Source organism: Limulus polyphemus, unplaced genomic scaffold (genome assembly GCF_000517525.1).
Source record: "Limulus polyphemus unplaced genomic scaffold, Limulus_polyphemus-2.1.2 Scaffold31, whole genome shotgun sequence".
NCBI lineage: Eukaryota > Metazoa > Arthropoda > Merostomata > Xiphosura > Limulidae > Limulus > Limulus polyphemus.
Genome location: NW_013665641.1, coordinates 709,907 through 722,567, shown reverse-complemented (window position 1 = coordinate 722,567; position 12,661 = coordinate 709,907). Strand labels below are relative to the sequence as shown.

General features: G+C 30.3%; 1 protein-coding gene across 8 annotated transcripts in view; it reads right to left on the bottom strand.

Moving 5' to 3' along the window:
* The window catches only part of LOC106459899 (calmodulin-regulated spectrin-associated protein 2-like), a 110,553-nt gene that overhangs the window by 23,674 nt on the left and 74,218 nt on the right, over positions 1-12,661 (bottom strand). For all 8 annotated transcript variants that reach the window (XM_022386806.1, XM_022386822.1, XM_022386827.1 and 5 more), the window contains 3 exons: positions 8,494-8,703; positions 5,504-5,627; positions 42-1,402 (listed from right to left, as the gene is read on the bottom strand). In XM_022386806.1, coding sequence (XP_022242514.1) covers positions 42-1,402; positions 5,504-5,627; positions 8,494-8,703 — 1,695 coding nt within the window. The remainder of the gene's footprint in view (positions 1-41; positions 1,403-5,503; positions 5,628-8,493; positions 8,704-12,661) is intronic.

Genomic DNA, 12,661 nt, shown 5'->3' with positions numbered 1-12,661 from the left:
TTGTGAGTAGTTGTAGAAGTCTTGTTGTGTTGGATGGCCATGTAATCTTTCCTGGGGATGTTGGAATTGTGTCTGTACTTGATCAGGCTTTTGGAATTGTTGTTGAAGTAGGACAGGTTGTACTTTTTGCTGAGATTGTTGAAATGGCTCTTGGCCATGAATAGAGAAAGGTTCTATTCCAGGTGCAGGTACGATCTTTTTTTTATCTGACTGCTGAATTATATTTTGTTGTTGTGATAACCTTGTAATGTCTGCCTGCAATTCTGTCAAGCTGTTATTAATCTGTTCTATTGACTTTTGGAAAATTTCAGGGTTTAAATTTTCTTCATCTGCAACTTCTGTAGTTTCGAGCTGTGTTCCATTTTGATTCAACCACTTTTCCTTCACAGATTCTAAGTCCTCTTCCAGCTCTTGTGCAGATAACTGCCTGCTTATACCTCTTGAAACCTCCACTTTTGTGTCTCCTGTTGAAGAAGGTGTTTCCACAACAGCCTCTTCTTTTCCAGTGCCACTATCAGGACTACCAGCAACACCTTTGGAGACTGCTTGTAGAAATGCAGCTTTACCTAATTTCTGTCTATGTCTCTTCCACAGAGCTTCCATATGTTTCTTATCTTGTTCAATTTTTCTCCTCCTCTCTTCAAGAGCCAAGCGAATGTTTAACAACTGAGAAGCTAAAGCATTTTCTGAGCCATTAATGGGAGTAGTTCCATCAGACTCACCTTGTGGGGAAACATTTCCACGAATGGGTTGTTGGCACTGTTGCAGCCAAGTGGTTTTAACTGCATTGGCTGGAGCAAATGAAGTAGTTACTTTTTCTTCTTCTTCAAGAGGATTATCTTTCATGTTATTCAGGCTACTCTTTCCTAGGTTTTTACTTCCAACCATTCCTCTACTATCACCTTCTTGTTGCATGTATACAATATTGACCGGATTCCTCTGGTTCTCCTTCAACTTGGACAACTGTGCAAAACTAGTAGTTTGTATATTGTCCTTGTGAACATCAGTCATGTCACTATAATGGTCTTTCTGATCAGATAACCTATTAATACCATGATCTATATTTCCATCTGCCTCACCTAACTCTTCTAATTCTGCCTCAGAAGCTAGCTGGTTATAATAATCTCTTAGTCCAATGTTTTCTCTGTTACCTTGGGGTTTATTAATGCTCATTTTATATGGAGTGTGTTGTTTGTAATAAAAGTCACTATTATTTGGACTGTACTTCTTCTGAGGGTAGTTTTTATCTAACTCGATGGATTTTCTCAGCTCTGGTTCACTACTAGGTGTACAACTAACTCTTTCATAGCCTTTTTGCTCTTCTCCAATTCCTCCTTTCTTATGCCCAAGTGGTTTTTTCTCATAGTATCCTTCTAAGTCATCTTCTTCATCTGAAGGACATCTGAAAGAAAAAGATTCTCTTTATAACACTAAGTTGTTACTGATATAATAAATATATTAAGAGCACACACTCCAAAAATATTAAAGGTGTAAAATAAGAATACTAGAAAATGAAACAAAAAAGGGAGTAAAGTTAGCTTAATGAAACTGTGTTAAATAATAGCAGATTATAAAATTTGTTTAACTATACAAAATAGTAAAGAAAACAAAGTTCCTTTCAAAGAAGAAGAACTAAGGGTAACTTTGTACATAGTACACATTGTATAAGTTTGGCCAAAATCTATCCATTTAATTATGAGATATCCTGTCCACAATGTCAGAACAGACAGATAGAAAGGGGCAAGCCAATATGCCCTGTTCTATTTCGTAGTGGGGGCATAAAAACCAAAACTCAATTAGAAGTTAATGTTCATTTAGATTCATTAAACTTTTCATAACAAAGCAGCTTTGAAGATTTTACTTAATAAACATTATAGGAGTTCACTCTGCTACAGGAAAGCACTAGTAGAGTGAAAATATTTGTTAGTTGGCAACAAAAATTTTACTTAACGAGAAAAAAAAGAAGTCAGGACACTTTGATCATTAAAAGATTCAAGTTTAGAAGATAAAAACATCTCCAAATATAAAAAAACACATTAACCACTGTAATCTGTTACACTAAAAAAGTGTTAATTCAAGCAAAATAATCTTACTAAATTTCCCATGTTTCTGGATATAATTTCATGCAAATTTTACCAGTATTCTAACTAGTGAATGTTTCTTAGAAGAGAAATTAAGCAAAAGAAAGAAGAGATTTTAATATAAATCTATAATAAACTAGGTACAATTACAGTGTTGATTTAGTCTGTTAATAAAGAGGTTGCATTAAACATTAGCCAAGATTGAATAATTACATTATGTTCACCAAGAGCAAGTTTCAATGCACTTAACATTGCTTATGCTAAAATATTTGTATGATGTTTGATATGAGCTTAGATCTCCATTAGGGTTAGGGGTGAACCTGAGATTATAACTGGGTATTTAGTGAAATTTAATAATTAATTAATAGTTGGACTTATAAAAAAATTACATTCAACTAATAAATTATTCTCATAAGAGACATTGATCATTGGATTAATCAAAAATAATAATAATTTGAAACAATAATTTTGATTAGTTGATTATTTTTGTGAATTATGACACTCTTCAATTAAACTGAACAACCTTGAATTAATCAGAAATAATAATGAGAAATCCAAATGACAATATTTCAATTACTTGAGCAGTTGGAATAATCAAAAACAGTAATAATCAGAAACACTGATTTTGATCAGTTGATTATTTTATGTGCTATTAATCAATTTAACCATAATTTTGATTAATTGATTATTTTATATGACACTAATCAATGTAATCAATCATACTGATTAATCAAGTTAACTGTCCAACTCTACTTGACATAGCTGCTTCTTATGAAAGATTGCCTGTTGATTAGCAGATTCAAGCCACAACTAATAAGATCAATCAAATCTTTTGAATTTGTTAATAAAGCTGTTCAAAATCAAACAAAGTATTTTTTCACTTACTCTATGTAAATTTTCTGCAAACTGAAAAAATTGGGCTTATGAAGTCAATACTGCAGATCACAATGATTGATGTGAGATACAAAAGTTAAAATAACAGCAAAGTTCTTAATGGAACAAACTAGCTTCTCTAAATTCTTTAAGTCTCATAGAATGCATTATGGTCTTGAATGACAATATGTGATTCACTTGTTTAATAATTTTTTTATACATGTATGAATGTATAAAATATAAAGAAAGTGAATCCATAAACATGGAAATAACATTCAAAAAACAAATCTAAACCAACAAACACACAAGCAGCACTCTAGTGTAAAGCTATTTTAAAATGTACAGAAAACTAATCAAAACTTTTCTCCTCATAAGACTTAAAACTAAATTTGAAATTACTTAACACCTTGAAGCAAGACACAAAAATAGCAATGAATATATAACAGAAAAAAGAGCTGAAACACAAATTGCATCAAAGATGATTAATCAACTTCAAATGACCAACTTAACTTATCACATAAACAAAACCTTGACCGAGATGTAACAGTACATATTGTAAAGATCTAAAATGAACATGCCACTACAATCAGGGTTCAACAACAAAAATAATTTTTCACAATAACAACACTTAGAAATAAATTCAAACTTATCAAACCACAGTTAATATACAAGTGCCTGGCTAGGACTTCAAAGCAATATTAACAAACAATTCATTATAAATATCATTAAATCAATAATAATGGAATCAGGAAAAAGAACCAGAAAGAAAAGACCTAATTCCAAAACAAAATACTGCAAATAAATACAATATTCCAACAATATCAAGTGTCAAAGAGCAATAACTATTTCGTGACTATCTCTCTCTCTCTCTCTCTTAGTGAAGCTTCTGGCAGGGTATTTACCCATGGAGTAGGTCACAAAAGAACAACCTCATGTGATCATAATTTACATACTCTTCTGCTACGTTAATAGTATCTGTACATGATGGGTTAATTGAACTCTCCATTTCTTGGGCTTCTCCAGTAGTTATTATCAAGATGACTAATGATTTTTGGTTCTGACCACTATCCATTGCTTCATATAAGTGATATTTTGAATACTTTGACAGGGGAAACCTGTATCAGTACATCAGACTTATCCAGTAGATATTGGCAAATACCTGTTAAGATGGATGATTGACATAAAACTGCCTTCATAACAGATAACAGACTCATTCAATTTAAAGTGATACCTTTTGGTCTTTAAAATGCACCCGTCACCTTCCAAAGATCTATGGATAAGGCTTTAGCAGGAGAAACTGAATGTTCCAAGGTTTATACTGATGATATTATAGTGTTTCCACCCATATTTGTACAACACTTGAAAGACCTTGAATTGGTTTTCTACAAGCTACATACAACTAATCTTACTGTATAAGTTTCTAAAAGCACATTTTACCAATCAGAAGCATGATATTTAGGATTTAAACTCTCTTCTGAGGGAATACACACAAATGAAGACAAAGTGAAAGCTGTTACAGATTTTCCCAACTCGAAGCAACTGCAAAGATTTAAGCACATTCTTGGGTATGTGTGCCTGGTAGAATCAGTTCATTCCAAACTTTGCTACAGTTACTGAACCTTTACATCAGTTATGAAGGAAGTGTATCAGATGGAAATGGACCCACCAATGTGTGGATGCATTCCAAAAATTAAAGTTAAACAATATTTTTTTGCATACTGATGCTAGAAATGTTGGAATAGGAGCAGTTATGTGACAGAAGGGTGTCATAGCATATGCCAGTAGAACACTGAACTCTGCAGAAAGAAAGTATACTACTATAGTGTAAGAATGTCTAGCTGTAGTTTGGGCTATAGAAAACTTTAGGATATACCAAGATGGAGAAGAATTTACAGTTATAACTGACCACGCTGCCTTGAAATGGTTACAGACAACTCCAAAGTTAACTGGTAGACTGATGCATTGGTCACTAAAATGACAAGACTTAAGATTTGAAATACTGCACAGAAAAGGAAAAGAACCAGAAAGACTATTTCAAGCTTGACACATCAGACACACAATAGTAACACAGTTATTTTCAAACACTAGCTAACTTAACACAAATAAACATGTGTCTGGTCAGAACTTCACACCAATATTAATAAACAACTTATCATAAATATTAATAAATCAATAATGGAATTAGGAAAAAGGACCAGAAAAAAAACACAACAGCAAATACAATATTGCAACAATACATTTTAATATCAAAACAATACTGAGTGACAAATAACAATAACTATATCCTTCAATAACTATCTAGTGACTCTCTTTCTTAGTGAAGCTTCTGGCAGGGTATTTATTCATAGAGAAGGTCACAAGAGTATAACCTTATAACCTCATGTGATTGTATAAATTTACATATTCTTCTGCTATATTAATATTATCTGTACATCACCACTAGGATAGCTGGTGTCAGTTTGATCATCACATGTATTTACTCAAAATACAAATTCACAGATAAACAGAACCATAATCATAAAAAAATAGAATTTTCTATCTTACAATACCTTCTACCTCCAATTGCTTTCTCCACAGCATTATACTGTAAGCCTTTTCTGTCAAGTCTCTGTTTAGCTTGAAAATCAGCCGACTGTGTGCGGTGAAGAGTAGAAGGTAGAATTGTTGCTGAAACTAATTAAACTATCACTTTATTTCCCAATTGTAATATATATATAATAGTTTTAAATATTATTTGTTGACCTACTTAATATGGGAGTGTGAGAAGTTAAAAATGTCATGCTAAGCAAATCAGCTAAAGTATTTCTTTTATTGTAAGAAGATGTAAGCAGTTTATGGCTTTGTATAAAAAACAACAACAAAAAAAACAACAGATTATTCAATGCAAGTTTTTACGAATCAACACATACTTATTACAATTTTCCTTTTCCTTTCAATAAACACAGTTCTTATTACACAATAATATGAGGGTCAGGTAAATGTCAGATATGAATAAGGTCCAGAATAAAAAAAAGGATTGGTTTTAATTCTTTGAGAGACTCAGTATAAAGTTTATCCAGTTCATCACAGACAGGTTAATTTTTTACTATAAACTATATAATAAATAGGATTTTAATGTTCTTTGACAAAAAATAACACATACACATTTTATTAGACTGATGTTCATGAGCAGTTAATGAGTCTATATGAAATATAATATGGTTACTAAATTTGATACTTAAACTATGCTTATTTACATAATCAAATAAAATTGTGATCTAAATTTAAAAGAATATTTTTAAAGAACCAAGTTTACAACAGCAATGACAAGATAAAAAGATGACAGAACCATAAATTAATGCATACTTGCATCTGTCTACTTCATAAATATTTTAAATACCGTATGGCACATATTTGTATTTTGTACCATTTTTTCACAAAGCTACCTACACAGAACTGACAGATTAGGGGAAAGCTGATCAACAGCACTGTCAACTCTTGGGCTATTCATGTCTGATCAAATAGTGAGATTTGACCATCACTGTTATAGTACACTCATAATCCCAAAGTATAGAGTGCATTTTTTGCAGTGATAGAAACAATATTTCAGATTCATAGCCTAGGCATAGCAATTTATTATGAACATTTGATACGCTTTCTGCATCAACTCTTTCAATATGGGCTAAGTCATTTTGATAAAAACCTTGTAACACCCAGGTAAAATATTTTTTTTCAGTTACAGACATAAACTTTCAGATGCACAGCCTAGGCACAGCAATTTATTACGAACATTTGATATGCTACTTGCATTAACTCTTTCCATATGGGCTTGGTTATTTTGACAAAAACCTTGTAACAACCAGGTAAAATATGAAAGTATCTATATTATGACATTTAAGGTTGTATGTGTACCTTTACAAAATTAGGCAAGCTTTTAGTACACATTACAAGTCCTTTTTATACACAAAAAAAGCTGATTTTTTAACTAAATATTTTTATTAAAAATTTGTTCATGAATATATGAACTCACGAGTGTTGATTACTCCGAGTGCAAGGTGATTTTCATGTTCAAATTAAAACACTTTTACTCATCTTACTGTTTTCAGATTTCACTTTCTTAACCTCTAAGCTGTAAATCATTCAGCAAATGTGTCGCTCAAGTTATGATATTGAATGATGGAACACATGAACTACTCATGAGCATACCTCAAGGAGAAATATTATTATTATTATTATTTTTTCATTATATTACCTAATCTAATTTTTGCATTTTTGTTACTTTGACAACAATAAATAAAAAATATACATAAAAACAAGAAATATTGTACTTTCATTTGGCCTCTTGGTTTTACATCCTCCACGTGTGAAATTCGGTAAGGCTTAGCATGCAAGGTATGGCAAGCTTGTCAAAACTTCTTTACAATTGTAAGTAGTAGAGATCATTGTTTTCTATATTTCTTTATTTACTGTTTTAAGAATAATAACTGAAATTTATGAACTTGTTTGTAAGTAATAATACTATATATACATATGTAACATATTATAATGAAATGTGACTGTATTTTACAAAATACTGGTCCATTAGAACAAAGCCAAGACAGGTCTCTTTGTAACGCCCAGTTTTATACCACTGGATATCGTAACATGAGTGCATGTGTGCCGCATCATTGCAAGTTCTATAATGTTAGTCACACACTGCTGAAAGGTCAATATAATAAAAATAATAAGTATATATAGATGTGTAATGTTATGAGATTTAAGCTCATTTGTAGTTTTGTGTCATAATTTGTAGTCAGTTTGAATGAAAAAAACATAATTTATATCTTAATTTTTTATGGTGGTTACAAGGTCAGTCAAATCGACCAAACCCATACAGAGATATAATAGTGAAAATAAAAGATAACATATTACAAAGATTACAATTTTCTGATGCATAAAAGTATTTTTAATCTTAAAATCAAAATTATTTTGCATGTTGGATAGTCTACATTAGAAAAGAAAAAATGCCCAAGCAAATTGTTACTTAAAATGCAATAAAAAATATTTTGTAAATGAAAGCCTTGTAACAATGTTTACTGATAATCTACAAAATTTTGTGAAGATATGCATACTATATTAAAGTTACAGTATGAAAACTATAACAAGCACAAAATGGTTATGAGGTTAGTCCTTGAGATCAAGCCCATAGTGAGAGAGTTAATTACATTTTGATATCAAGTTTATTCATATATATATATTGATAATAAAGTAGTTAAATTAAATTTTAAATGTAACTCTGCACACTTTAACCTACATTTAGTGAATGGGTTAATGAACTGGTTTCAAAAGGTTTTTTTTTTAATTGAAGAACAAATAACTATGTATATCATGACCAGCTCACCAATATTTAATTTTTTTTTTACTTCTCTACTCACACACTAAAAATATCAATAAGCTGGCTTTTTATTTTGTATTTGTAAATTGAAATTATCAACAATTAGACTTAATAATCAACCGAATATCAATGCATTGTCTTAAAGTAAAGAGGCTGGAGTACAATAATCTACATATTTCAACTTACCCCTTTGGTCTCTAGACTGTCTCTTGGGTGATCTTTCTAAAGTTGTCCAATCTCCATCAGTCCAAGGACTGGGCCTGTTTAAATCTGGAAGACTACCTGAATGAGCAAAGTCATGTAACCCTGGAATGTGACTCCATGACTGGTGAGCTACTAAAGTTGTTGATGGATACTTTGGACTTGGTCGGCTTCGTCTTCGAGGTGCAACTGGTCCTTAAATTTTGAATTACAAAAACTAGGAATTAAACATAAACTCTGATATTAGTTATCATAATGACAAAAAAAGCTTATATTGATATTATTGATTTTGTACATCTTTCAATTATAAGTTCAACAAATGAGAATTTTAAAAGGTCTACTTGTTGAGATTTAATGAGATGCATAACTTATTTACAGTAAAAAAAAAATCATGTAATAAAAATATAACTAGATATTATAATTTCTAAACCTTATATAATAATAATATGCTCCACAGTAATATCATTTTTAAATAAGACAGTAAAGTGAATAGCTTAATAATGATTATAAAAGTTGAAAAAATATTTATCCATAAGTTTGAAAACTATTGAAGTGTGACCTCTTCTTAATCAGGAGCAAACTCTTTTTCTTTCCAGTGAGCAATAATTTACTTTTCAAATGCACTCAAGCCTCTATTTTATTACATTTTTGTTACCGTGTGATAGATAAAAACCTACTTCAAGACTATAAATTATTAGAAATTCTGAGAAACAGAACACGTTAAGTATATCTTATAAATTAATCTAAAAACCAAAAGTTCAAAATGAGAACAGAAAAGAGAAGTTCACTGTTATGATAATGATTTCAACATGGCATCTAAGTTAAAATGTATTTTTCAATCTTGCTTTATGTTCTACAGATGCAACCATTACATTCAAGAGAAAATAAGATTTAAACAGGAAAATATATTTATTAGACTAGCTTTTACATTGACTGTCATACATATTACTGAAAATAATAGAATCTGTGCTTGTAGAGCTATCATACAATATCAATACAAGGAAAACTGCATTGAAAAAAAATTACAATAGAAATTTCATCTTAACCTCAAATTACCAACTTGTTTAAATACCACTCCCTACCATTGGTTTCCATATATTGCATCATATTGATAACTTCAGGTTTTTACCTGTTACGACACTCAATATAAAGAACTAATGAGTCCTGGGTAAAATCACTCATTTCTAATGTATTTAAAACTAATGGAAAGCATACGGACCCATTGGTTATTTTAGAGTTAACTTAAAAGACAATTTATAGTTATGAAATTAAATTTTCTTTAAAACATAATTTTCAATGATTAAGTAAAATTAAGAGCATTTTGTGCTAGATATGGTAAATTAACTCAACTACCTGTAAGAACTGATCACATCAAATACTGTCACATAAAATGATCAATTAATCAAAATTTTGATAAAATTCATTAATGACAAGAAAATAATAAGCTAATCAAAATTAGAGTTTCTGATTACTACTGTTTGAATAATTCACTACGTGGATGTAAATGATTAATGAGCCTGATGATTAGACAATTATCAAATTCCACTAACTGCCCAGATATACTCTGTGCAGTGCTAATATGTGCATCATGAATAAGCTTTTATAAAAGTAAAACAAAAAAGAAACTAGAAAGTCACAAAACTAACTCGTACAAAAATGTTTCAATAAGCTTCAAAGAGAGAAAGTAAAACAAAAAATTAAAGAACATGAAAGTAAAAACAAACTTTACTAGCTTTTTTAATGTGGGCCTTCCTAAAACAAGTGCAACCTATATATGAAACAAAAATAATGCAGTGATAAATAATAAAAACAGAAAAAACATCATACAATCATGTAACTATTGTATATTTACAAGTCAACTGTGCACATATAATTTAAGGGGTTGAAAACAGAGCAGAATGAATATTAACTTCTGATCAAAGCAAACTACTAGCTGAGAGCAAAACTAAAACACAACCTGGTAATGAGTATAGTTAATTGAATATATTTTTCTTAATTTGAACACAGTTTCATCAGTTGAGTACCCTTGCTATCAACAATATTTTTGACCATAGTCCCAATAATATCTCACAAGATTCAGCCAGCTTAGGAGATTTAGGTTAGTCATAAATACATGTATTAAACTAACAATGAAAGCAACCTCTATAATAAAAGTAAAATTATAAAACTAAAAGTAATAAAATTAGACATGCTGAACATTCTAACCAATACCATTAATGAAAGTAACAATAAAGAAATGAGAGTTTATCTTACTTATGGAACACACAAACACTAGCTGTTGGCTCAAGTAATGTTGTAGATTTTGAGTTTGTTGAATAATGGAGTATCAGTATAACCACTTATATGGTGAACTTTCCACAACCTCCCTAAAATATGTCTTGTGACTAACAAAAACCCTTTAAACATTTCAGATTTTATAACTTAGAGGAGCATGACACCTGGCAATTCAGACAAATTGCTACAACTTGTTACTGTTTAGGTGTGGAGTCAAGTAGAAGAACCTTATGAAAATACAAGATAATAAAAAAGAAATTAAATAAATACCTGATTCATACAGTAAATAACTATAATACTTGGCCTTTATTGAATATTACAGTATATTAAATATACTATGAGGTATGTCTAATACAACTACTCCCATTTTAACTAACCTATGTCACTTAAAACACATGGAGAGGCATCAGATAAAATTCAACACCTGTAAAAGCTGAAAGTTACATACAATAAGCCTCACAAAAGTTCAATACTAATAATAATAAGACTTAGAGAGGTAAGTTATAAGGTACAATAGTAATAAAAATGGCAAAGAAAGTAACTAACAAGTGCTAATGTAGCTTATTTAATGACAACTATAGTTATTACTCAGGCAAAGCATACTTTTTATTGCCTACAATCTTATAAACTACAAAATCAAACCCCAAATTACCAATAGTTCTCACTGATGTTTAATACTATATTATTTATAACCAACAGCAAGCCAAAGTTTATTCCATCAAATGATGTATGATTTTACATTGTTTTATGTACAGAGAATTGTCAATTTCACTTCCAGTTCAAACTTTATTCCCATGGAAAAAACATCAAGGAACCTGGCTGAATTTATATTGGCTCTTATAGGACATTGTCTGTGTTTTATATGTTACTATTCTATGTTCTTAGGGGGGAGTATTTAATTAAATAAAAGACTATTTAGTGTGGCAGTACCATTTCTATAAGAAAGTAAGTTTAAGTTTCAATGACGGCAAAGAAAAAGACACCAGGTAAGTACTACATTTCTTGTTTTTCATGTGTATTCTGTATTTATTAACAAAAATAATCAAAATCTGAAACTTAAAAACTTTCTAGGTTAGATAAAGAATAATCATAATGATAACAATTCTTCACAAGTATGCTCACGAGTGGGTTAGATAAATCGATAGGGTAACATGAGCTACACATTCATTGAGTGATTTACAACTTGTGTGGCAGGATTATTAGTTAGACACAGTTCAAAAGGCAATGAAATTTAGTATAAATAGATGTATATTATTACAAGCTTGAAGCTATTTAAGATAAACAATTGTAGTTTCCTGTTAAAAGCTGCAGTAATTCCAGAAAGAAAAAAAGGGTAATTTGGAATTATTTCCTAATTTTTCAGTGATTATGATGCCAGTCAAATCAACTGACCTTGTATAGTTATAGTATAAAAAATAACAAATGAAATATAAAGTTTTTCAGAGGAAGAAAAGTATTTTAATATTTACCAAAAGCTTGCTAAATTTCATTAAGTTACATTAGGTACTTTCAGAGTCATAGTATGTGTCAAGGTCAAGTAAAATACATGAGCCTGTTGCAATACAGTTAATTTACTTACCCCAACATAAGTGTTATTTGAATAAGTGATCATATAAGTTCTATTTTCAATGGTTTAAACCATATGAAACATATGGTTCCACATTAAGTTATTTTTTTTTAAACTGTGGTGGTGAATAAAAAATATAAAACAAAAAGACAATTGAACATATGTGATTTTTTTTCTATTTCATTCACATATTCAGTGACATTTATAGTATGCTAGAAAAAGTCCAAAATATGTTTGTAATCCCCTTAAAGTTGTCCCTCCCCCTGCCTTGGTTTCAGTTAAATTCTCTCAAGAGAGATTAGCTCTACAACT